The 27,893-nt window shown below is 43.9% G+C and overlaps 1 protein-coding gene across 5 annotated transcripts in view; it reads right to left on the bottom strand.

The window, feature by feature from the left end:
- The window catches only part of TTC1 (tetratricopeptide repeat domain 1), a 92,360-nt gene that overhangs the window by 17,453 nt on the left and 47,014 nt on the right, over positions 1-27,893 (bottom strand). For 3 of the 5 annotated variants that reach the window (XM_006137152.5, XM_006137153.5, XM_006137151.5), the window contains exon 8: positions 13,083-13,308. The exons of 1 other annotated variant lie outside the window; for it this stretch is intronic. In XM_006137152.5, coding sequence (XP_006137214.3) covers positions 13,172-13,308 — 137 coding nt within the window. In that variant the 3' untranslated portion in view covers positions 13,083-13,171. Of the gene's footprint in view, positions 1-8,049; positions 8,579-13,082; positions 13,309-27,893 lie in introns of those variants that run through there. One more of the 5 variants, XM_025178504.3, reaches the window with a different exon arrangement.

Genomic DNA, 27,893 nt, shown 5'->3' with positions numbered 1-27,893 from the left:
AAGGGGCACGGGCTGGCTACGGTGCCCGTGCCAGGTGCAAGCCTGCCAGCACCCAGCCAGCAGACCCTGCACCTGGCACGGCTTGAGCCAGCCACCTGCTGCCACCCAGCCCTCCACCTCTTCCCAGGACTAGGCTGGCGGCTCCCGGGAGCCTGCCCAGGTCCGCAAGAGGCAGGCGCCCACCTGGTCTAGTGCAGACATCGTGGACCTCATCCATGACCTCTGCACCAGACACAGGAAAGTGGCCATCTAGGGCAGGATAGCTGCCAGCCTGGCCACCCAGGAGCAGGTTTGCATGAAAATCAAGGTGGTCCACTGAGACCTCTGACCCTGAGCCCTGAGCTTAGAATGGCCGTACTGGGTCAGACCAAAGGTCCATCTAGCCCAGTAGCCTGTCTGCCGACAGCGGCCAACACTAGGTACCCTTGAGGGGATGGACCGAAGACAATGACCAAGCCATTTGTCTCATGCCATCCATCTCCAGCCTTCCACAAACAGAGGCCAGGGACACCATTTCTACCCCCTGGCTAATAGCACTCCATGGACCCAACCTCCATGACTTTATTTAACTTCTCTTTAAACTCTGTTCTAGTTCTAGCCTTCACAGCCTCCTGCAGCAAGGAGTTCCACAGGTTGACTATTTGCTTTGTGAAAAAGAACTTTCTGTTACTAGTTTGAAGCCTGCTACCCATTCATTTCATTTGGTGTCCTCTATTCCTTCTATTATGGGAACTAATGAAGAACTTTTCTGTATGCACCCTCTCCACACCACTCATGCTTTTATAGACCTCTATCATATCCCCCCTCAGTCTCCTCTTTTCTAAGCTGAAAAGTCCCAGTCTCTTTAGCCTCTCTTCATATGGGACCTGTTCCAAACCCCTGATCATTTTAGTTGCCCTCCCCTCTCCCACCCTCTCTCTTCCCCTCTCCCACCTCCTTTTCCCAGTCTCCCCCAGTTTTGTTCAATAAAGAGAGTTTCTATTTTTGGAGATGTGTCCTTTATTTTGTACACGAGGAAGGGGGGCTAGGGAGGGGTAAGTGGAAGGAGGTGAGGGAGGAATGGGGTACGAGCCCCTGATGGAGAGGACTGGGCTGGCTCTGCGGGCTCCTCGGGGTGGAAGCTCTCCTGAAGCCCCCGATTGACCCCCTCCCTCCGGATGGCAGCCTGCGGCAAGTGCAGCCAGGCTGATGGCCGAGTGCTGTGATGTGCCCAGTGTGGGTACTCCGGGCAATCCAAACCAGGGCTGCTTTGCAAGTGGGGAGCCCCTGAGAACTGTCTGTCCGGGGTGGGGGTTGGGTCCCTTTAACCGCAGCCCTCGGCTAGCCTGAGACAGCAGCTCCACACTCTAAGTCCTAATCTGATGCCCTGCCGGCACTGCTTCCGGCCATCCTTAACCCCGGTTCAGGGTCCACTCAACGTGGACATGCTAGTTCGAATTAGCAAAACGCTAATTCGAACTAGTTTTTAAGTCTACATGCGCTAATTAAAATTAGCTTAGTTCGAATTAACTAATTCGAACTAAGTTAGTTTGAATTAGTGCTGTAGTGTAGACGTACCCAGAGCGTGTCTGTGAGAATGACTGAGACACAAACACTGTGTGAAAGTGACAGAGATTTGCATTGCCGAGCTCCCTCCATCCCCTTCTCTCTGTGTGGAGACAGGGTAAAGGAGTGGGGAGAGGAGGGACACCCTGATATCAGCGCCTCCCTCGTCTCCCTCCCATAGCCTGCACAGCAATCAAGAGGTTCCCAAAGGGCAGCTCCAAGGTAGAGGGCAGGAGCAGCATGACAGTGGGTGGAGGGGCAACTGAAGTGCCAGCACTTGATAGCTTCCCAGCCAAACCAGTCAGGATCACCTGTCAGAGGCTCCAAGATCTACTGGTAGATCCTGATCTACTGGTTGGTGACCACTGGTCTAAAACATGATGCACTAGAAAATGCTGCACTCAGAAAGCTTTCAGCTAACTAGAATGCAAACCTCCCTTCCTCACCCCCTTGGGTGTGCCTGCCCACCCCTTTTAGTGGACATTTTGCCATTGGGGATCTGTCAACAGACATCTGGGATGCAATAGGCCTAATGATACCCATTTAGAAAGCTGTTCTAGCAGCTTAGGCCAAAGGCCACTGAATTGACTAGAATCTCATCTCTGGTAGGGATGTAATAGTACAACCATTTAAATGGATAACTGATAAGTATGAACTTACTGGTTATCGTAACAGCTACACACTGGCTCCCCGCCATGCTCCCATCCCAGGTTGGTGGCTATAGACCGAGAGCTGGCTTAAAAAAAGGCAGCTTCCAGCGCTCACCAGCTCCCAGAGAGCCAGCTGCCTGCTCGTGCTGTGGGCTCTGCAGTATAAAATTCATATTGCAGAGCCTGCACCACAGCCAGCTCTCTAGGAGCAGGGCCAGCAGCTGGGACTGCACTGGCTGCCGGGAAGCTTTAGACTGAAGAGCCCATGGTGTGAAACCCCTAAGATTTTCAGCGGTTACACGGTTACCTACTTAACAGTTTTTTGACATCCCTAATCCTTGCTTCCCTCTCAGCTGGATGTCAGTCTGAAGCTATTGTGTTACTCTACTAAAGCTGCTGCGGCATGTACCACACCTTTCTACAGCCAAGGTCTAGCTAAAGGACACTTAAATTCTAATAACAGAAGCTGCTTAGAGAGAGACCTTGAACAACCTGTAAACCACTATGGTTAATGCTGGGGGTCCAACAAGACTTCTTGTACTGCAGCTTCCTTCTAATAGTGATTTGTGTTCTTTATCTGCTGTACTTTGGGAACCACATTTATATGGGACTGTTTGTTAGTCAATCCAGTCACCTAAGGAAGGCTGAATGACTCACCCTGATGTAACAAGCAAGTAGTACAACATGAAATCTGTGTTTCTAGTTCTGCATAGACAGGCTACATCTACACTGGCCCCTAATTCTGGAAAAGTCATGCAAAGCAGGTAAGTCAGAATAGGGAAATCCGCAGGGGATTTAAATAAACATGTCCGCCGCTTTTTTTCCGGCTTGGGGAAAAGCCAGAAAAAAGCGTCTAGACTGGCACGATCCTCCGGAATAAAGCCCTTTTCCGGAGGATCTCTTATTCCTACTTGAAAGTATCATTCCTTGAAAGTAGGAATAAGAGATCCTCCGGAAAAGGGCTTTATTCTGGAGGATCACGCCAGTCTAGACGCTTTTTTCCGGCTTTTCCCCAAGCCGGAAAAAAAGCGGCGGACATGTTAATTTAAATCCCGCGGGGGATATTTAAATCCCCTGCGGATTTCCCTATTCTGACTTACCTGCTTTGCATGACTTTTCCGGAATTTGGGGCCAGTGTAGACGTAGCCAAGGAGCCAACTGCTAGAGACAGAAAGAAAACTGGAGTCTGGATTTCCAGTGTTGAGTCACAATTGAACATTGTCACAGATGATTTGGAAAGATTTTGGTGACAAAAACCTCCAAGCATCCACGTTACGTGACAAATACCATGACCACTGAGCATGTGCCACAGCTCATGCAGGACCAAAATGATACTCATTGAGATTGTGCTCCTCAGGATCACAGACACCATAACCAAAAGGGGCCCTGCAATGCCGGGCTCATTTCTTACTTTTGTGTGAGAGGTGGACTACTGCAGCACTCGAGAGAGTTCGGGGCAGTCACATTTTGCAGCCAGTAAATGTACCTCATCTTGCAAGACAGAGGAGTTTGACGAGGGCAGCCCCATTCGATAAAGGGCAAGAGAGGAGGTAAGAATGTCGAATGGCAGAGGGACACCAACACTCTTTGTTTACTAGAACTGTGCATAAGTGAGAGAGACCCTGCTAAATGCACTTCCCCTCCCGCATCTCTTCTCTTTTCCTTTGTCCAGACTCTGGTGGCAAGCAGGGACTAACTAGGTGAAGACTGGAGAAGAGGACTGAGCTTGCAGCCTGGAGCAGGCAAAAGGAGCAAGCAGTGAGACTATTGATCGTGCTGCAATTAAGAATTAGTCATTGGAATGAGCACATTTTGGTAAAGTTTTGTATGGCCTGGTATGAAGCAGTTTGCACAGCTGGCTCCAGCGTGTACAGCAGGCTGAATAAATGGTGCATTTCCCATTGTTGAATGGGATTACAGAGGTTTTTAAAGAATTCACATACACTTGTAAAGCCCCTCCAAAGGTTAATTATTAATTTAGAAAGCCCCATGTGCCTTCCAGTGCAGTATCAGTCCCCAGCCCCACACAGACACGGAGACTGGGGAACGGAGAGTGATCTTCCTCCAGTAACAATTAGAAATGTAACTGCAAGAGTGGACAGGATCCTGAAGTCATCTGGCAAGTTTCCACTGGTGCTGATACACATTAGAACTAACAGTACATCACAATGTAGGATTACACAAATGCTAGAGGACTGAGGGCGTGTCTACATTGGCAAGTTTAGTCAAGGAAAAGTGCCTTTTATCAACAAAACTGCAGGAGGGTTCACACTGCATCATGATTTATGTCATGAAAAACAGCCACTTCCACTGACAAAAAACTTCTAGCTCCAGAAGTTTCTCCACCCTGTGTTATTGACAAACATGCAGTGTGACTACCTGGAGGCATTTTCATCACTGATTCTGGCCTCCAGGAAGTGGTCCACAATTCACAAGCAGCCTCGCTGGTCAGCAGTTTACATTTTGTTACTCTGCAGTCAGGTAACTAGCTACCCTTCCTGCTGCCTCGGAGAAGCTGGGTGCAGTGGGATGGGAGAGGGCAGCGGAGGAGGAGTGGAGCAGGCTGCTGTACCAGCTTTCAGCCAATAGGAAGTGAGAAATTTTGCTGGGGGCAGGGTCAGTGTGTGAAGCCTCTTCCCCCCACCCACGGGCAGCAGAGCTACTTGGAGCAGCAAGCCAGCCTGGGACTGCAGCAGTCAGCCTGTCTCAGGTTCCTGTAAGGATGCTGGCTGGGTGCTGCTTAGGTAAGCACCTCCCAGCCAGAGCCTGGCTCTGGCACCCCACCCCCAAATACCTGCCCCAAGACACCACCCAAACCTTCTGTACCCCTTTGCCCCATCACAACTCCCTTCTATACCCTGCATCGCCTCCTAGAGCCCCTCCTCTAGGCCAGAATCCCCCATAACCCTCCTTGACCCTGCATCCCATTCCCCTGCCCCAGGCCCCCACCCCACCCCCCCGTACCGTTCCCCCCTTCTTCCAGGTCACAACTGTCTCCAAGACGCTGCAGCTCCTCCTACAGCCCTCCCCCAGGCCAGAATCCTCTCCTGCACCCCAGGTTCCTGCCCCATATCACAACTCTCTTTCACCCAAACTCCCTTTCAGACCCCCACACCTCCTCCATAGAAATGCAGCCCTTGACCACTTGCCAAAATCTTGGAGTGACCCCCCCATTAAAAATTATTGCCCACCCCTGAACTAACCGTTATGGCTGCGTCTAGACTGGCATGATTTTGTGCAAAAGCAATTGCTTTTGCGCAAAATCTTGCTGCCTGGCTACACTGGCCGTGAGTATTTGCACAAGAACACTGACTTTGTAATGTATGAAATCAGTGGCTCTTGCGCAACTACTCGATGCTTCCACTCAGGGATAAGCCCTCTCGTGTAAGTATTCTTGCGCAAGAGGGCCAGTGTAGACAGGAACGGTAATTTCTTGCGCAAGAAAGCCCGATGGCTAAAATGGCCATCGGAGCTTTCTTGCGCAAGAGAGCGTCTACACTGGCATGGATGCTGTTGTGCAAAAGCAAATGTTTTGCGCAAAGGCACATGCCAGTATAGACGCTCTCTTGCGCAAATTCTTTTAACTGAAAAAGTTTTCCGTTAAAAGTATTTGCGCAAAATCATGCCGGTCTAGACGCATCCTATGGGTGAGCAGGATGTTGCTGCAGGAATCCTGCAGGTAGAAGCTATTGAAACTTTGGGGGAGAGATTTGTAAATTTTCTGCTTAAGAGACCTTGGCAGAGCAGCTTTGTCCCATTACCCACTGTAGGACACTAGCCTCTGCCACTCAGTCACTTGTGCAGGATTCAAAACAGAACACGGGTGGGCTATATCTAGAGCAGCCACTAGTCTGGAGAACTTGTGCTCTCGGTTTGCTCGCTTACCCTGAGCAGGGAGATGGCTGCCAGGGGGCTGCTTGGCTGGGGAGATGTGGGGCATAACTTTTGTGCTAAAAAGGGAATTTGCTAGTTTCAGCTGCAATTCATGTTGCCCATATGCAAGGATGGCCCATGTGTATAGGCTGACTCGGCCGTCGCCTAGGGCACCGCATTAAACAGGGCGCCCAATGATGATGTCACGCCAGGGGTGCCAATCACGCATTCTGCCGGGGGGTCAGCTGCCGGGAGCCCGCCTTTGCCCATATGCACTGAGGCCACCATGCCTTTTCCTCACTCCCCATGAGTTAGGTGCTTGGCTGGATGCATTCCTGTCAGACCACTGGGACAGCGAGTGCAAATAGAGGGAAAGGGGTTTATAGGAAGTGACATGTTACAATGTAGGGCTCCATGTGAACAGATGCCTTTTTGTGCCCTGTGCTGAGTGTCAGAGTCCTTGGGGGGTCCAAGCGCTTGCAGATGAGGCAACACCCTTGCAGAAATAAGGGAGAATTTGGTTTACAAGGCACTAAATGGGTCATCAAGTAAGTATCTTGCTTGGAAGAGTGCTTGGAAAGAGAATTCAGGCCCCACAAGAAGCACTAGGCCTTGACCAGACAGGCCTCAGGAGGATAGTTACTGTCATGGAGGAAGAAACGGAGATCTTTGGGGCAGCAGCACAGTGAGCTGATGCAGGCTGCCCCCTCCTTGCCAATGGCAGAATCCAAATGCCTCATCTAGCAACCCTCCCCCGCATGGCCTCACATTCCTTGTCCTTCTCTGGGAGTACAAATTACCCAGGCACTCCACCCTTCTCCCCCTGGGGAGTATGGTGCCTGGCCCTGCCCCCACCGGTGGAGTTAGAAGCCTTTGCCAGCCCTTCCATTGCTGGGCGTGAGCGTATGCGCATGGGAAGATACAGTACTTTCAGTGTTAGAACCATTCGACACGTTACTGTTCAACAAGCTCACAGGCCAGTCACCGTGACCCCAGGTGCAGGCTTTAAAGGCATGTTCCTGGCTATGTGCTGCATTGGGAGGGGGGGGGGGAGAAGGAGGACGGAAGCAATTGTTACAGGGATTTACCTCAGTGCCCCTCATTTTAAAGTGCATCCTGATGTGCACAGCAGCTCTGAGCTCCACTGCCAGCTTGAATGTTTGATGCTCTAATTCTGCCGCCAACCACAGTGCCTCAGAGCTCCACCCCAAGCAAACACTTCCCCCCTTTCCACAAACTATACAAGTCAAAAGTAGCCTCTTTAACCATGGGAATATTGTTCTCAGTGAGGTCTGGCCAGCCACAGTGACAACTTCATCCTGCCTTCAATCTCCCCAAGATGCATTCGACTACCATGTGGCAATTTGTATGACTGTCCATGGGCCCCTTATACGGTTTCATGAACCAGGGCTGCAAGGAGTAAGTTGGGTCTTCCACAATCACAACAGGTATTTCTGCAGCCCCTCCCACCCCCCACTGTAATCTAGTGGTCTGGAAAGACAGTCCCCTCCTGAAGCTTTCAGTACAGGCCACCACTCCTGAATCATAGAATCCTAGAACTGGAAGGGACCTCAAGAGGTCATCAAGTCCAGTCCCTGCCCTCACGGCAGGACCAAGCACTGTCTAGACCATCTCTGACAGATGTCTATCCAAACAGCTCTTAGTATTCCGCAACCCCCCATAGCTACTCCTTACAGTGTTTAACCACCCTGGCAGGCAGGAAGTTTTTCCTAAACCTCCCTTGCTGCCGTTTAATGGAGATCTTTACAGACCACCCCACATTGATATCAGTGAAACGCCCCTGGTGATCCACCAACACTTGCAGCAGCATTGAGCAGTATCAATTCCAGTTGATGCACTCAGTGATAAGGTGGGTTAGTGCCAAAATCAGTCTGTATGTTTCATTTATGGCCCCTTCCCAGTTGGGAAATCCCATGTCTGAGTAACCACTAAGTCATGCAAACTTCCCAGAGTCGTGGTCCTCCATAGCAGAATGTGATTTATTGCTCTGCAGACTTGCAATAGTACAGCTCCAAACTCATTTGCAACTCAACGGAAGCAACTAGGAGTTGCCAGCTTCCACACACAGCAATGGCAGCGTGCTTCTCAAGCAAGAGGGCAGATTTCATTCTGGTGTCCCTGTGCTGTGGGTCAGACACTAGCTAAGCACACAGCTGCAGGAAGGTTGCTTTACACATGCTAAAACTCTGAAGCGAGTGAGCTTTATCCCACACCTGTATGACAATGCAATCCCACCAATCTGTGCTTGTTTCTCTAGTCCAGAAGCAACAGTCCACCCTGTAGAGATGCCCGAGTGCCCAAACCAATGACAGGGTGCACATCATCATATACACTGTCAGGCTCCTCCGAGTCTTCTTCCGCTGTCAGTAACTTCAAGCTGATCTCTGCTGCCATGTGTGAGGTCCTCACCACAGTTCACAGAGCATGGGAGAGAAGGGCAGGATCCGTTCTTTCTCCCTGCAAGTTCTGGAGTGCACAGCAGAGAATGGCTGTTGGAAGAAAGGTATGAAAGGATGCCAGAAGCTCCTGAACAAAGCTGGTCCTGATGGGACATTTTGCATGGTCCCAAGATGTCCTGCACTTTTTTCGAGGGCACACAGCTAATGCTAGGTAGTGTTGCCAGACACTGTGGAGCACATCCCCGCAGGGCATTGCTCCCACCATCAAACCATTTTTTTCAAATGCCCAGAATGAGTTTGAGATGCTTCAGTTTATATATTTATAAAAGTCTCCCCCCCCCCCAACATGGGAACAGATGATGCCTGGGGGTGTGAATGTCAGCCCCTTTGTCCTCTGCACTGCTCTACTAGGGCACAGAAGCTGTCACTCTCCTAAGCAAAGTAATCCCTGGGTGTAGAGAAAATCTCCAGGTAGGAAAACCAGTGTAACAGGTTCAGACCTCCCCCCAGACCTTGGCCAACAACTCTTTGGGAATGTTTCAACCAACTTATAGTTAAAAGCAGCCCCTTCAGAGCTCTTCCCCTTTAGCTGCATGTAACAGACACTGGGCAGAGGCTGGAGCTATGTGAGAAATAAAACCCCATTCCATTAGTGCAATTCACAAGTAAGGTCTAAACACAGGGAAAACCTAGCAGTTGTGTTCTGTTTAGTTAAGTGACATTTTAATTATGCAGAAGAACTTAAAAGAATGCATAGGCCTCAATGTGAACCAAGACCTTTTCCTTTGAGGTTAGTCCCCATGGACTTCAGATTCACTGCTGCTGTGAGGCAGTTTTCAACAGATGTGATGTATACACACCAGAACTAGCCCCTGAATCTTGCACGGCAATAGGGCATCTTTTGTGAATAGCAAAGCAAAATCCACATCCTACTGGCCACAAGGAAAACAGCCGCACTTAACTCGTGACAAAAGCTAGGAAATAGTGGTATTTTAATATTCAATATAAGAATATAAGTGTGATTATAATGGATTTGCTGTATAATGATTTACTTATCCCAGGGGTCAGCAATCTTTTCAAACCAAAGAACCAAACTTCATCAAAATTCAGAACAAGTGATCAACAAAGAGCCGCATAAGAATGCCCATTTGCATTAGCAAAAAAATACAACTTGATATTTTAGATAATTGACATGATTAACAATAGCACAAATGAAACCTTGTACTCTCAGACTTTACTTAACGGGACTTCTGCTGCTGCATCGTTTTGCACAGTTATTTGAAGTTTACATCGTAACTGGTCAAATCCAGCTTCATGCAATGCATTCAGGCTGTCTTCTGTCAATCTTATGGCAGGGGGCTGGAGATGTGGGGGTGCAGGAGTCTGGGTTGATATGTATGAGGGGCTTGAGGAAGGTGATTGGGGTGTATGATGGACTCAGGGCACAGGTTTGGGTGTGTGGGGGTGCAGGAGTGTTATAATGATGTAGCCAGATGAGGACTGATCCCCAACTGGGGGCTTGTTGACCAGGCTTCATTTTTAAATAAAGTAAAATATGATGTCCAACACAAAAGGTTTCAATATTGTATTTATGGCAGGTGTGGGGAACATTTTTTGGGTCGGGGCCATTGACCCACAAAAAAAAAAATCAGCCCCATGGGGGGGGGGGGGGGAGAGGACTGAGGTTCAAGGCCTCAGGCCAGATTTACTCTTCTGGAGTTTCAGGGTTAGTGGATTTTGTGGGTTCCCCAGGCTCTGGGTTGAAGCAAAAAAAAATGAGACATTGTGCCGGACAGGGCTCCCAGTGAATGGGATAGGGATGAGAGTAGAGAAACTGGGTGGGAGGTGGTGTGTAGGAGGGGGTGAGGGTGCAAGGTCTGACCAGCAAGCAGGAGTGGGGTCAGGGAGGAAGGAGTGGAGTGTCTGGTGGGGACAGAGGGGATTTTGGACAGAGGGTAGGCTGACTGGCTAGGAGGCTGGGGGCAAGGGTGTCTGACCAGGAGGCGGGGGGATTTTGGACAGAGGGTAGGCTGACTGGCCAGGGGGCCAGTTTTGCAGGGGGCCATAAGGCTGTACTGCCAGCACTGGCTCCCTGCTGGAGGGGAGCAAGGAGGGCTGAGCTGGGGCTCCAGAAGAGCTATATTTGGCTTGCGAACCATATGTTGCCAACCCCTGGCTACAAGTTCTATATGCTTCTATTTCACCCTGTCTCCTATGATTAGATATCTGAAGTGTGCTGTGCCCCTGAAAGCTCATGATACTATCTACATGTTTTGTTAGTCTTTAAAATGCTACTACACTATTTGTTTTTAAAGTTTTTCCTGTTACAGACTAACTCAGCTACCCATCTGAATCTCATGATTAGATATTGTTTACTGTAAGGTCTTGCTTCCTGTTAGTATTACAAATTAAGTTGTAGCCCCTGTCTGCGTAAATTACATTGTGTCTTCTAGTAACTGTGATCCTTATCTGGAATGCTCTGTAAATTGTTTGGGGTAAGTGAAGGAAGTGATCAAGAAGAAGAAACCTTGAAGACAACTAAGAAACATCCATTGTGGCTAAGGCTGAATAAATTAGCAGAACTGATGAACCCTGGAGACAGGCAGACCCCACCCCCACCCCAAGAGCAAGACATAAACAAGAGATAAGATAATGATGGAAAAAACTGACAAATAGCCATCAAAGGAGAACTCTGGAAAACCCAAATTAACATCTTTTAAGGATGAATGATTGCAGCATGACACTGCAAAACCCTTAGGGTGCGTCTACACAGTAGCATTATTTCAGAATAACTGATGTTATTTCAAAACAACAAAATGCAAGCAAGCCATTATTTTGAAATATGTCAAGATAGAGGACTTCTTACTCCAACTTCTGTAACCTTCATTTCATAAGAAAGGAAAGCTGAAGGAAGAGTGTTCTTTCTTCAACTTCCTGCTATGTAGACAGCGCCAAAAGCCAAATTAAGCTATTTCGACTTAAGCTACACAATTGACGTAGCTAAAGTTGCGTATCTTAATTCGACTTTTGCCCTGCTGCGTAGATTTACCCATAGACTCCAATGGGAACTTACATGTATAAAGTGGGGGGATTTTTTGCCATTACAATCTGGGTTCAGTCCAAGCCTCAGAGGAACCTCAACTCCTCACTCAGTCAGTCTTGCCAGCAAGATGGACTTGAGCCATGACATACTGGTAACTATGCACCATCATCAGGGGACTTGCCTTTATGAAGCATATGATAGCTGGTTTGATATTGCATTCTTAATAAGTGTAGTGTCTTGCCTTTTCCCCTAAAAAGATCCCATGTGTGTTTTATAAGCATAACAGAGGGACTGTCTCCCCCTTCTTGCATGTCACTGGAAATAGGGCTCAAGATATGCAAGTAACCTATGGTGACATGAAGCTGAAGTCAAACGTATGCTGCTAACAAGTTCTAGAAACAAGTTAAAGGAGCTATCACTCAGTTATTAATTTAATATTTTAAGTGGTATTTTCAAATCAGTAGTAAATTAGTTCTGGCCTTACTATTATAAAACTGGGTTAAGAGAGACAATTATGCTTAAATACAAGCTAGCTCCCCCTCCAAAAAAATTCCAATTCAAGCCCCACAACATTTGAATAGTCCGTCTGCAGAGATAAAACCTTTCCTAGATTCAGAGACTCCAATACAACTTGAAGACTTTTTGCAATCACTTTAATATCACTGATATTTGCATCTCATTATCTTAGCCCTAAATAGATACCTTGTGAAAGCCACAACATGTACTGAATCTGGGCAGGTGAATTTTAACTTTTACTGTCAAGTAGGATATCACACCAAAAATATTAAGGCAGTTTGCACATAGCTTACAACTAGTCTCTTGAGAGTAACAAGATGAACTAGAGAATTTCTGGTTCCAGAATGCCCAAGAAAAAAATTCAAGTCAAAATTAAAAGTCTATAACAAGACAACGTTAAGATTAAAAGCCTTGCAATTTCTTAAAAATCAGTCTCTTGCAATTTTGCTTTCTTATTTGTAGACTATATTTATATTCATTTAAAAATGCCATCATTGGAACGTCACCTCTCTTGAGAGGTCAAAATACAGGACAAAAATCACAAATCAGCCCACCAGAAACATGAAGCCTTTATTACAATGAAGATAAATTATACCACAAAGGCAGCTTGCTTCCACAGTCACAGCCGACAGGAAGCCACTTACTGGCTGAGCGCAGAGAAACATTTCTGATAGATTCACTAAAAGCATAAGACATCTTGGACACACCTGCAACTTGGGTTACACGCTTGTGAGCATTTTGATCTGACTGAATTGCTTGCTAGACTGATGTTGCTGAGAGTAAATGGGCCAGGGTAACCAACTTTCTTATTAGGAAAGACAAATAACACACTTGGGGGGGGGGGGGGGGGGGGGGGGGGGGGGGGGGGGGGGGGGGGGGGGGGGGGGGGGGGGGGAACTACTCTGGGCATAAAGCTTTCACTGCAAAACAGAAATCAAATGACTTGCTTTTCATCCACATTTTAAACATTTCACATCCATGGAAATGTATATCCCCAATTATTTTCATGTGGATAAAATGATTTTACAAGTTAAATGACTGCTGAGCCCTTTTATTGGTAGTTGCAAGCGTGGTGTCACAAATCTTGAAAGCCAGCTTTTTAATAGGAATAGGCTTAGCTCATATTATCTGTTATTATTGTTTGGATTTTGAACAAAGTTGATGGAGTATGAGCCACTTGAGGAATCCTGTTTGATCTGAAAATTATCTGTTGACAGGCCAAAGGGTCGAAGAACCAAGTTCCCAAGATCTTTCAGCTTACCTGAAATGCAAAATTTAAAAAAAATTAAACATTAACTCCACTGTGTGTGTATATATGTGGACTGAAAGACACTGAATCATCCATGGTTCCACAGGCTGGTTATACCACCTGAGGCAGGTGCTGCAGAAATCTCTGCAGCCTGTTCCAATCCAAGCCCCTGAGACCTATATTTTTTTTCAGTCATTATGATGCAGCCACTGGTCCAGTAGGAACTAAAACCAGACCAGCAAGTCAATTTCATATTGCGTCCCAAATAGCAGATTCTCAGACACTGGAGACATGAGAAGTGCCTATCGGTGGCTGTTTTCTTTTACCAACCACCTACATTTCTTAAAAAACAACAAATGGTCTGGTAGCACTTTATAGACTAACAAAATATGTAGATGGCACAGCAGCCCACGAAAGCTCATAATACCATCTACATGCTTTGTTAGTCTATAAGGTGCTATCAGACCATTTGTTGTTTTTTTCTGTAACAGACTAACTCGGCTACCCCCCCTGAAACTCCTGTTACATTTCTTAAGACAGCAACAGTGTTGGTCTGTCCCCAGCAGCTCCATGTGGCTTTAGCTCTGATAATTACTTCATTTATTGTTCCATTTATAATAATTTTGAAAATTCTCAATTCCCATCTGGTTATTAACTGAAACATCTTCAGTTTAGAAACAGACTACAAAAACATTCATTTAACTTTGTAACTAACCCCAGAGTGCACATAAATTAGTAAAGCTGTGCCAATAGACCCTTCTCAAAAACAGGTTTTGACAATTCTCTCAGCTGGCAAACAGTGCAGTTCCCTTGACTGTATTATGTTACATAGTGTTACTAGAGTTAAATTATCCTTCTGGCCAATTAAGGAGCAGCATTAAAGGACTCTGCAGAGACTTCAATCCAGTCCTATTCTAATAAAGAAATGGGCCAAAATCAGTGACCAATAAGACAATGGGAAACATAATAAAGCTCAGAAGAGTTAATAAGGATCCTCAGATTAAAAAAAAAAACCCAAAAAACAAACAAACAAACAAACAAACAAACAAACAAAAAGGAAGAGCCATAGACTTCAAACTAGGGATGTGAAAGGTTAACCAGTAAGCATCACCCTTAATGAGTGAGGCTTCCCCTCTCCGGTTAACCAGTGCGGACTGGAGCAGCCATGAGCAGGGTCAGACATGGACAGCAGATGCTCCAGGCATGCAGAGCAGCCCCTGTCCGTAGTGGACCTGGGGCAGCACAGGCAGGAGAGCTGGGGGGAGGACGCTGGCAGTTGTTGCAGCCAAGCCATGGGCGGGGGGAGGAAGGAGACCTCCAGCCCAGCTAGGCTGAAGCAGTCTCCCTTGATTGGTTAATCGATTACTGTGAAGTAAACTTCATGTTTAACCAGTTAACCAATTAAACAGGATTTTACATCCCTACTTCAAAACTCACATTTACTCTCTGTGAACCATGATAAATATGTTGTGAGATGAGTATATCCATATGTAATCAATGAATAAAGAAAATGAGCCTGATCTGTACATACAAACGGACGAGCACATGCAGACTGAGAATTTAAGTTACAGTTTATAACAGCTTGCTGACTATGTCTGCAAAAGCCTGGTTCGTATTTGTGCATGTAAGTACAGACAAGTAATTACACTTCCATTTGAAAATAAGGCCCACTGGAGCTAGTTTTAAAAACAGACAAAATTCCCTCCACAAGCTATTGTAACTGCAATGTAAGTAGTGTAACAGGTATTTGGTACCTATGTTAATGAGAACTAGAGGTTTTTCTTACTGATTTAGGCTTAATTTTTCAAGAAATAATGTTCTGATCTCAGATTATTGAAACTCTTAGGCTGTGTCTACACTGGCACCTTTTTCCGGAAATGCTTAAAACGTAACAGTTTTCCGTTATAAGTATTTCCGGAAAAAGAACGTCTACATTGGCAGGATGCTTTTCTGGAAAAGCCCTTTTTCCGGAAAAGCGTCCGTGGCCAATGTAGACACGCTTTTCTGGAAAAAAGCCCCAATCGTCATTTTCGCGATCAGGGCTTTTTTGCGGAAAAGGACTACTGTGCTGTCTACACTGGCCCTTTTCGGAACAGTTTTCCGGAAAAAGGACTTTTGCCCGAGCGGGAGCAGCATAGTTTTTCCGGAAAAGCAGCTGATTTCTTACAGTAAATCGTCACTGCTTTTCCGGAATAAGTGGCCCAGTGTAGACACAGCCTTAGTGTAACTGAAACCTCAGAAGCAAGATGATGAAAGTGTTAAAGGGCTTGATAGTATCTCCTGAAAGTTTTCTTGATAGACAACAGGTAAAATGGGGGGGTGGAGAGGGAGGAAAATAATGAAATTAGACAGAAGGGAATAATACCCAATATTGGCCTAGTAATAGCACACAGAGCCACTGGAGTGACACTGGGACAGCTGCAGGGTCAGCACTAGTCCAGACAGTTGATGCAGAAAGCAGTTTGGCTCTGAAGGAGATAAGAGGGCAAAGTCTATGCTGAATGATGGAGACTACTCCCCAGACAGCAAACAAATTAAGTTTGAAGCCAGCCCTACATTTGAAGTAACAGGCTACTTACCCTCTTTCAAAGGCTTTTCTCTAACTACAGCTAGTCTATCAGCATGGCTTTCCAAATGGAAAATGGACATTTTCAGGAAAAACAATAGTAAGAAATGGAACAAAGAAGTTGGAAAAGAATCAGTACTACTGTTCTTATTCATAACCCTGCATTTAAGAAACCTAAAAATGCTGCCCTTACCTACTGCTTGCCAGGAAGTGCATGGATTCAGACAGCTCATACCAGTCATAAGAAATATTCTGTTTCATGCTATTCAGGTTATTTTCATTCATAAAAAAAATACAGCTCATTACTATGCAGGGCAGTTTCTGAGGTCTAAAAAGCATTAAGATATGGCCAAGTATGGGATCTTGGAGTGTGATACTAGACTACTACAGACACTGTACTTTGCTTTTCTACACCAACTCTCTAGTTTTCCCAAACGCTATATCTACACTGCAAGGTTTTTGCGCAAAAATGGCCGTTTTTGTGCAAAAACCTGCGGCGCATCCACACCTCAAATGTGCTTTTGCGCAAGTAAATCAGCAGTAAAATGGCAGAACAGAGGGCTTTTGCCGGTGTAGGTAAACCTCCTTCTATGAGGCGCTACAGCTATTGCGCAAAAAGGCAAGTGTGGATGCTCCAGAGGGAAAAAGCACAGGTGGTCTGATGGCCATTCTATGAATGGCCATCAGAGCTTTCTTTCGCAAGAGCATCCATGCAGTGTGGATGCTCTCTTGCACAAAAACACATCACTTCTGCAATGCGCTTTGAGGTGTGGACGTGCTCTTGCGCAAGAAGCCTGCAGCGTAGTCATAGCCAAAGAGTATAACCTTCATCGATACCATTTACAAGGTTCCTCCCCCAAAACGTGCAGGACTTTTTCCAACAGTTAGGATGTGGTCATTGAGCCTGTTACAGTGAAGCAACATCACCACAGAGTGCAGAGTTTGGCACTTAATGCATGTAACATTTATCAAATCATCATATTATGGGAGCCTATGACAGTGAACAGTGCTTTGTCTGAGAAATGTTACTTCATCTTTGAATGACCTTGATTTTAACTTTAAATCCCATTCTTGGAAGGTAAACACACATGCTCCACAAATATGTACCTGCAACTCTAACTTCATTGTAACACAGGTGAGTATGTGTGATGGTGGGGCATTAACACATCCTTTGCATCAAGGATATATAAGCTAGTCTGAAACAAACAATTTGCGTTACAATGTGAATAAGCAGTAAAGAGAAAGTTGATAGCACTTTCAGTCAGAGCTCTCAATTGGAGTACAACCCTTGCACACTATTGCTACTGATTTCTTGAAACAAACTACAAAGATCACTAGTATACCTGCCAATGAACTTGGAGTTCTGCAGGAGAGTACTCAGAGTCATTGCTAGCAACTGTTAAGATCTTCTTTCAGTTTCAATGAAAATGCAAGTTACCACCACTGGTCTTGTCACACTAGCACACTACCAATATTTGTCAGCAACCAAAATGTTTTATCACAGTCTGTTTAAGCAGGCTTATATACATAAGTAGAGACTTCTAGATGGATTTTGTTTAACATGCTGCAAGTCAAGAGGTCAGGCCCTGGAGTTTACAAGGATGGGCACCAAAATAAGTGGAGTCTCCATCCCTAGAGGTGTTTAACAAAGGCTTGACAAAGCCCTGGCTGGGTTGATTTAGTTGGGATTGGTCCTGCCTAGAGCAGGGGACTGGACTTGACCTTCTGAGGTTTCTTCCAGAGCTATGGTTCTATGATTCTATGTCTTGCTCACAACACTCCTGTTAATACAACCTAGCATGATTTTTTTTTGCAAGAGTATCACGCTGTTAACTCATATTTAACTTGTGGCCCACTATGACAACTAGATCCCTTTCTGCAGTACCCTTTCTGCAACCTGTATTCCTCTAGTTTATTTATAAAAAGGTCATCCAAGACTGTATCAAATGCTTTACTAAAGTTAGGTATACCACCTCTAACTGCTTCCCTTATCCACAAGGCTTGTTACCCTATCAAAGAAAGCTACCTGGTTGATTTGACATGATTTGTTGGTTTTTTTGTTAAACAAAGCCATGTTGTTAATCACCTTATTATCTTCCAGATGTTTGCAAACAGATTCCTTAATTATTTGCTCATTTATCTTTCCTGACACAGAAGTTAAGTTGACTGGTCTGTAGTTTTCTTCCTAGGTTGTCCTTATTTTTCTTTTTATGCACGGGTGCTATATTTGGCTTTTTCCAGTTTTCAAGAATCTCTCCTGTTTTCCATGACTATTCCTCATACATCTCCTTGAGTATTTTAGAATAAATTTCATCTGGCCCTGGTGACTTGAAGAAATCAAACTTGTTTAAGTAATTTTCAACATACTCTTTTTCTGTTTTAATTTCTGAACCTACTTGTTCTTGCACTGTGATTTCAGAATGGCTATTGTACAAATTCATACTTTATGATGCCAGAAGGGACCATTGTGACCATCTAGCCTGAGTTTCTGTATAACACAGGCCATGGAACTTTCCTGAGTTAATTCCTGTTTGAACTAGAACATTTTTCTCAGAAAAAAAATCCAATTTTTATTTAAAAATGTTAAATTTTTATAACGCATTGTAATTTTTCCAATGGTTAATTTTTCTCATGGTTTAAGAGCTTATTTCAAATCTAAATCTGTCTATCTTCAAAATTTCCAGTCACTGAATCTTGTTACATTTTTGTCTGTTGGAGATGGAAAAGCCCTCTGATAACCAAGTTTTTGTTCTTCACATAGTACCTACATACTATGAACAAGTTGCCCATAATCTTTTTGTTAAGCTAAGCATACTGAGCTCATGGAGTCCATCATCGTAAGGCAAGTTTCCAATCCTTTAGTTTAATTAATCTTGTGACTTCTCGAATGATCACCAATTTATCAATATCCATCCTGAATTGTCAACAACAAATTTGATCCCAATAGTGCAATAGCGATCCCATAAATGCCAAATACAAAGGTATTACAACCTTCCTGCTCCTACTCAATAATCCTCTGTTTATATCATCCAGATCCCCATTACCTAGTTAAATTATTTCACCACCTCTGAAGGACGAAAGTCTCATATTTTGCATTGTGCACAGTGAAAATTATCCATCCGTTATGTAACAGTGCATAGATCTGGACAGGATCAGGGCCCCATTGTATGAGGCATTGTACAAGCATAAGATAGTACAAAGCAGCTCAAACATTAAGTACATTAGATCTCAAAGTGCTTTAAAAAGAAGGGAAGTACCTTTATTTTAAAGATGGCAAAATAGGTGGAAAGAGATGATGCAGCAAGACTGACAGGAGGAAAAGAAAATAAGACTCCTGTCTCCTGAATGCCAATCAAGTGGAACTACAAGGCCTGCTGTATGCTATGACAATTGTTTCAGAAAAAATTTAATTCTACCCACAATAAAGCCAAAATGCAGCACTGTTTCTGCTGTAATTTAATCCATCTCAGGTGGTTTAGGGTTTTAGGGCATGATGAGGAACAGAAAGGAAAGGTAAAGAGTTAGTTCATTGACTATATCTTGGTTTCATGCAGTGGTTGGTTTTTCAGAAATATAGCTGATGAAAATCATCATTACTTATACAACTAGACTCCTGTTTTCCATATAATTCAGATCTCAGTTCAAAGTGCTAATTCACTAGAGCAGGGGTTCCCAAATTTTTTGACATGGGGACCAGTAAATCCATTCACGAGCTTTTGGAGGCCCGGTAACATTCATTTGCATATTTGCATATTCATTAAGCAAATGATAAATATTCAAATAAATTGTTTCTGGTCCTCCCAAAGCCCCCAGTGCCAGCTTTAGCAAAGCTTTTGATACTGTCACCCACAATATTCTTGCCAGCAAGTTAAGGGAATATGGCTTGGATAAATGGATTATAAAATGGATAGAAAGCTAGCTTGACCAGGATTTCCCAAACTTTTTACTTTAGTTGGAACCCAGTTTTTTTCAGAACTGTTTTTTGCAGCCCAAAAATATAAATGCATATAAAAAAAGAATGAAAAAATGAATACATTTTCACTGTTTCACCTGGCTGCATCCTCCGCCCAGCCCAGGCCAGGGCTTGGGGGACCCGGTGCCACACGGGCACTCTGGGAGCCTGGAACATCCGGCTGCACCCTCCGCCCAGCCCGGGCCAGGGCTTGGGGGAGCAGGAGCAGATTGGGAGTAGGGTATCTGGCTAGAAGGGAGGGTGCAAGTAGGGAACTTGGGTAGGAATTGGACCTCCCTGACTGGTCCCAGATGAGGGATTTTTTGGACCAGGGGAGGTCATTTCAGGGTTCCTGGTTCCCCCCCTCCTCCCCACTAGGCTTCTTTTACCTCCCTCCCCTGCAACCCAACTGAGCTGCCCACCCCCGCGGGTTCCCTGCGCCTCCCCCAGAACCATCCCCCACAATCCAAGGGAGTGCAGCACCAATTCCCTGCTGCCCCTCACAGCTCAGCTGAGCTGCCCTTCTGTTCCCTATGCCTTCCCCCATCCACCTCAGCCCAGTTGAGCTCCGCACTGGTTCCCTGCATGCCTTCCCCACAGCACAGCTGAGCCCCGTTTCCCTGCACCTCCCCCCAAGCCCCACAAAACTGCTAAAACCAGCTCTGATTTCCTACCCCTCCCTCCCCTTGAGTCTTCTCCCCGCCCGCAGCCCAGCCCAGCACCCCACACCTCTTCACTCTCGCAGCCCAGCTGAGCTCCACTTCCCTGCACCTCCCCCCAAATCGTGCAGACATGCTAAGCCCAGCACTGATTCCCTGCCTTTCCCTCCCCTTGAGTCCAGCTCTGGGTTCCCCGCCCCTCCCTCCTCCTGCAGCCCAGGTTAGCCCAGCACCCCGCACCTCTCTCCCCACCCACCCGCAGCCCAGCCTGGTGCCCCCCTAGCATGGCCTCCAGGGGCAACTGTCCCCCTGCTCCTCCCTCGCTACGCCTCTGCCAGGAGCCCAGAACATCCAGCTGCATCCTCCGCCCAGTCCAGGGCTTGGGGGACCAGGCAGCCACACTGAGGCCCGGTATTTTTTTCTTGTGGACCGGTACCAGGCTGCGGCCCATAGTTTGGGAAACGCTGCACCAGAGGATATTCCTTAAAGAATCAGTGAATTTAGGCTGATCTTTGGAGGTCAACATCAACATTCTGCAGTCCTGAGAAAACTATACTTGCACAGAAACAATAACAGTGTTATCAGGCTTTCAGCTTATTTTATCCATAAAGACCTGGTCTACACCAGAGTAACTGGTTTCCAGGACAATCATTCCTTTTAATTTTCCATCTTGGTTAATTGAGACAAGAAGGTCAAGTGAATTGGCTAAAGTCACTCAATGAGAGGTTCAGCTAGATTAGCTTCTTGGTACCAGGGCCTTTGCTTTAATCCCACTAATGAATTATTAAGGCAAGTAGTTTATCATTTACATAGCATTCTGAAAGCTTTGTGGTCATAGAGCTTGGAAGTTCTTCATAGTGTCTATGTCATCAGGATAAATAGCTACTATTGTATTTGGAGACAAAGAATTGGTCATTACTTAGTTTCAGTCTTTTGGGTGAGCAGCATCTTTGTCCAGCAGTGGATGAATCTTGGCATAGTTTGGATCTCTGGCACATTCTTGGAGCCAGTTGTAAAACAAATCATCCCAGTCCTGCAGCTGGTTTAGACGCATGCAGATAAGTCCTGTGTCTGGAAACAGTGTAGGGTCTTTTCTAATCACAACTAGTGTGACAGCCTTTTTCCGGTCATATTGATGCCAATAAACAGAAATAACACACAGCATTCTTACATGCAAGCTGAGGCATTTGTTTTGGAAGGCAGATGTTTTATGATGGGGCTTGAAATATCTGATATCTCTCTAGAAATCTGCTCAATTATTTAAGCAGCAGTTGGGGGTTGCAGTCCACATTCTGATTAAGTACTTTTTTAGCCAACCATAGCTGCCAGAGTGGATAAAAATCAATTATTAAAAATCTGATTTTATTTAAATTGGATTTTTTTTAATTTAAAATCAGTTTTGATTTTTTTTAAATAAGTCAATAAAATACTAAATTTCTCATTTAAAAATAACAGCTATAATTAAATCTTATCACAAACATGCCACACATACACTTACAGCCTCATAACATGAACTAATGGCTCTAGTCTGTCCAGCCTAACAACCAGCTCTTTGCTCCTTAAAATTTTCAATTTCTGTTAGTCTGCTGAGAAACATGTGCAAAGACTAGTTAGGATTTTTTTGTTCTGTGCTTATGTGGTGGTGAACCTGGGCCAAGCCCAGCAGAGTTAGTTAAGACACTGTCTATAGACAGAGACACCATATATATAGGAAAGGATAGAGACAGCATAAAAAGGAACACCGGAGTGGACAGGAAAGGAAAAGGGAAGACATTATTCAGCACAAACACAGCTTATTCCCTACACTTTTGCCACAGAAAAACTGGCATGGCTTCTGGGTGTAAAGCAGACCCTATCTGGAAATAATTTGAAGAAATGTGTTCCCTGGGTAAAAAAGGAAAAACGTGTCGAGTATAAGCAGTGGAAGAAGAAAATGCAAGGCCTACCGGCAAGAACCAGATATTATAGGAATAACAGAAACATGGTGGAATACTAGGCATGACTGGAGTACAGGTATTGAAGGGTATGTGTTGTTTAGGAAAGACAGAAATAAGGGTAAATAAGGGACATTGTATATCAAAGATGAGGTAGATTGTAAAGAAATAAAAAGTGATGGAATGGAGAAGACAGAGTCTGTTTGGGCAAAAATCACATTGGGAAAGAAAACTATCAGATTCTCCTCTGGGATAGTGATTGGGGTGTTATAGACCACCAGGATCCAATTTGGATATGGATAGAGACCTCTTTAATGTTTTGAATGAAGTAAATACTCATGGAAACTGCGTAATCATGGGAGATTTCAACTTTCCAGATATAAACTGCAGAACAAGTGCTAGTAATAATAATAGGGCTCAGATTTTCCTAGATGTGATAGCTGATGAATTCCTTCATCAAGTAGTTGCTGAACCAACAAGGGGGGGATGCTATTTTAGATTTGGTTTTGGTGAGTAGCGAGGACCTCATAAATGAAATGGTTGTAGGGGACAACCTTGGCTCGAGTGATCATGAGCTAATTCAGTTCAAATTAAATGGAAGGATAAACAAAAATAAATCCGAGACTAGGGTTTTTGATTTCAAAAGGGCTAACTTTAATAAATTAAGGAAATTGTTAGGGAAGTTGATTGGACTAAAGAAATTATGGATCTTGAGGTGGAGGAGGCCTGGAATTACTTTAAGTTAAAGTTGCAGAAGCCTGTATCCCAAGAAAAGGGAAAAAATTTATAGGCAGGTGTGTTAGACCAAGCTGGATGAGCAAGCATCTCAGAGAGGTGATTAAGAAAAAGCAGAAAGCATATAAGGAGTGGAAAATGGGAGGGATCAGTAAAGAAAGCTACCTTATTGAGGTTAGAGCATGTAGAAACAAAGTGAGAAAGGCTAAAAGTCAGGTAGAGTTGGACCTTGCAAAGGGAATTAAAACCAATAGTAAAAGGTTTTATAGTCATATAAATAGGAAAAAAACAAAAAAAGAAGAAGTAGGACCGCTAATTACTAAGGATGGAGTGGAGGTTAAGGATAATCTAGGAATGGCCCAATATCTAAACAAATACTTTGCTTCAGTCTTTAATGAGGCTAATGAAGAACTTAGGGATAATGGTAACATAACAAATGGGACTAAGGATGTGGAGGTAGATATTACCATATCCGAGGTAAAAGCCAAACTTGAACAGCTTAATGGGAGTAAATCGGGGGGCCCAGAATATTAAAGGAACTGGCACATGAACTTGCAAGTCCATTAGCAAAATTTTTTAATAAATCTCTAAACTCAGGGGTTGTACCATTTGACTGGAGAATTGCTATTATAGTTCCGATTTTTAAGAAAGGGAAAAAAAGCGACCTGGGTAACTATAGGCCTGTTAGTTTGACATCTGTAGTATGCAGACGTCTGTAGATCTTGGAAAAAATTTTGAAGGAGAAAGTAGTTAGAGACATTGAGGCTAATGGCAATTGGGACAAATTACAACATGGTTTTACAAAAGGTAGATCGTGCCAAACCAACCTGATCTCCTTTTTTGAGAAAGTAACAGATTTTTTAGATAAAAGAAATGCAGTGGATCTAATCTACCTCGACTTTAGTAAGGCATTTGATACAGTACCACATGGGGAATTATTGGTTAAATTGGAAAAGATAGGGATTAATATGAAAGTTGAGAGGTGGATAAGCAACTGGTTAAAGGGAAGACTACAGCAGGTCATATTGAAAGGTGAACTGTCGGGTTGGAGGAAGGTTACTAGCGGAGTTCCTCAGGGATCAGTTTTGGGGCCAATTTTATTTAATCTTTTTATCGCTGACCTTAGCGCCAAAAGTGGAAGTGTCCTGATAAAATTTGCGGATGACACAAAGTTGGGAGCTATTGCCTATTCAGAAAAGGATCGGGATATCATACAGGAAGATCTGGATGATCTTGTAAATTCGAGTGATAGCAATAGGATGAAATTTAATAGTGAGAACTGTAAGGTTATGCATTTAGGTATTAATAACAAGAATTTTAGTTATAAGCTGGGGACACATCAGTTGGAAGTAACGGAGGAGGAGAAGGACCTCGGAGTCTTGGTTGATTATAGGATGACTATAAGCCGCCATTGTGACATGGCCGTGAAAAAGGCTAATACGGTCTTGGGATGTATTAGGCGAGGTATTTCCAGTAGGGATAAGTAGGTGTTAGTGCCATTATACAAGGCATTGATGAGACCCCATTTGGAATACTGTGTGCAGTTCTGGTCTCCCATGTTTAAGAAGGATGAATTCAAACTGGAACAGGTACAAAGAAGGGCCACTAGGATGATCCGAGGAATGGAAAACCTGTCTTATGAAAGGAGACTCAAGGAGCTTGGCTTGTTTACCTTAACCAAAAGAAGGCTGGGGGGGACATGATTGCACTCTTTAAATATATTAGAGGGATAAATACTAGGGAGGGAGAGCAATTATTTAAGCTTAATACCAATGTGGACACAAGAACAAATGGATATAAGCTGGCTAGTAGGAAGTTTAGACTTGAGATTAGACGAAGGTTTCTAACCATTAGAGGAGTGAAGTTCTGGAACGGCCTTCCAAGGGAAGTAGTGGGGGCAAAAGATCTATCTGGTTTCAAGATTAAACTAGATGGGTTTATGAAGGGAATGGTTTGATGAGATAACATGATCTTGGTAACTAATTGACCTTTCATTATCAGTGGGAAATAGGTCAATGGAGGGATGATAGGAGTTACTATAGAGAACTTTCTGGGTGTCTGGCTGGTGAGTCTTGCCCACATGCTCAGGGTTTAGCTGATCGCCATATTTGGGGTCAGGAAGGAATTTTCCTCCCGGGTAGATTGGCAGAGGTCCTGGAGGTTTTTCGCCTTCCTCTGTAGCATGGGGTACAGATCACAGCTGGAGGATTCTCTGCATCTTGGGGTCTTCAAAGTATTTGAAGGCTTCAATATCTGAGGTATAGGTGAGAGGATTATTCTAGGAGGGGTGGGTGAGATTCTGTGGCCTGCACTGTGCAGGGGGTCAGACTAGATGATCATAATGGTCCCTTCTGACCTTAAAGTCTATGAGTCTATGAATGAAACATGGTACGGAAAATTGCTTACTACTGGGAGAAAATGATGTGGATGAAAGTGTAGATATATGTCTGGAGAACAATATGGATCAACTTTGCAATGCATTATTCTTCTTCAAGACTCTCTCTATGACTTTTAGTGTGTGATTTGACAAATAAATTCCTAAGCTGTTTGCTATGTTGGATGTTGCTAGGAAAAAAAAAGTTTAGCTTAGCTAATCCTCATTGCTTGTTTAATTAATAGGTTTAGACTGTCACAGAAAGCTGCAGTAACAAAAATGCAGAGTTGCCACGTGTCATTTTCTTATTTTATATTACATAAGATATGATTTATTTTGTAACATCATGGTCAGAGATCATAATGGTGATGCCACAAGTCTATTCCTTATTTTACTTCAGCATAACTCAGCTTTCCAAAAGGAACCTCATCCCATCCTTGTTTTCAAAGGGGGTTACCACAAAATTAATTGCACTCTAAGCACAATCAGTCCTAGCTTTTTTAAATTGAAATCAGATCTGCATAAAAAATGAGTGGGAGCTGGGAACATGAAAGCTAGTTGTAGAAGTTTTAGGACACTGTATGTGTCTGTAAGAGTTAATAACATTTGAAAATTAAAAAAAAAACTTTAAGGGCAGCTGTCAATTTGCAACTCAGGAAACTGCTTCAATCACAAATGTGGAACATTTACATAACATTGAAGATTTAGTTTAATAAAGTACAAGTGCTATTGTGTTTGTGTGTGAGATTTAGTTCTTACCATTCCTAACGTATTGCTGCTGCATCTGCAGCACAGGTAATGAGAATTATGTACTATTTTCTAAATTAATAAAAATCAAATTATCTAAAATAATTGCAAAAAGGACACCTTCTTAGATGTTATAAAATGCTGTGCAGAGTTATAAATTAACATTTTAGTGATCAGATTTGCACCATTGTTTGAAGAAATATGTGAAGTAGTATCAGTGAGAAACTTGATTTAAATCAATCCTACCTTGAGTGCTGCCTCTTCTGTTGCTACTAATTTAAGCCCAAAATGGAGAGAAACAAAGACGTTTTCCAAGAACTCTGTCCCAAACATAGTTCCTTCTACTTACAGGACAAACTCATAATTAGAGGAGGTTTTAAACCCCTCATTTAAAGGAGGTTTTGGAACAAATTGATAAACTTAACAGTAACAAGTCACCAGGACCAGATGGCATTCACCAAAGAGCTCTGAAAGAAATCAAATGTGAAATTGCAGAACTATTCACTGTGGTTTGTCCTTTAAATCATCTTCAGCATGTAATGACTAGTAGACAGCTAATGAGATGCAATATATTTAAAAAGGGCTCTGGAGGTGATCCTGGCAATTACACAGATGAACATAATTTGTTGGGAAAAGTCAGCATGGCTTCTGTAAAGGGAAATCATGCTTTACTAATCTGCTAGAGTTCTAGGGATCAACAAACATGTGGACAAAGGGGATCCAATGGATATAGTATACTTAGATTTCAAGAAAGCCTTTGACAAGGTCTCTCACCAAAAGCTCTTAAGTAAGTTGTCATGGGATAAGAGGGAAGGCCCTTTTATGGACTGATAACTGGTAAAAGACAAGAAACAAAGGGTAGCAATGAATGGTAAATTTTCAGAATGGAGAGAGGTAACTACTGATGTCCCCCAAGGGTCTGTCCTGGGACCCATCCTATTCAACTTATTTATAAATGATCTGGAGAAAGGGGTAAACAGTGAGGTGGCAAAATTTGCAGAGGATACTAAACTGCTCAAGATAGTTAAGATCAAAGCAAACTGTGAAGAACTTCAAAAAGATCTCACCAAACTAAGTGATTATACAACAAAATGGCAAATGAAATTTAAATGTTGATAAATGTAAAGAAATGCACATTGGAAAAAATAATCCCAACTACCCATACAATATGATGGGGATTGATTTAGCTATCACTACTCAAGAGAGAGATCTTGGAGTCACTGTAGATAGTTCTCTGAAAACATCCACTCAATGTGCAGTGGCAGACAGAAAAAGCAAACAATGTTGGGAATCATTAAAAAAAGGATATAAGAGAATATCTTATTGTCTCTACATAAAACCATGGTATGCCCACATCTTGAATACTGCATACAGCTGTGGTTGCCTCATCTCAAAAAAGATGTATTGGCATTGGAAAAGGTTTAGAAAAGGGCAACAAACATGATTAGGGGTTTGGAATGGGTGCCATATGAAGAGAGATTAAAGTTGATTTGGACTTTTCAACTTAGAAAAGAGGAGACTAAGAGGGGATACAACAGAAGTCTATAAAATCATGACTGGTATGGAAAAAGTGAATATGGAAAAGTTATTTACTTGTTCCCATAACGTAAAAACTAGGGGTTACCAAATG

Source organism: Pelodiscus sinensis, chromosome 16, assembly GCF_052426305.1.
Source record: "Pelodiscus sinensis isolate ZL-2025 chromosome 16, ASM5242630v1, whole genome shotgun sequence".
In the NCBI taxonomy this organism is placed as follows: Eukaryota; Metazoa; Chordata; order Testudines; family Trionychidae; genus Pelodiscus; species Pelodiscus sinensis.
This window is presented reverse-complemented; position numbering and strand designations above follow the sequence as displayed.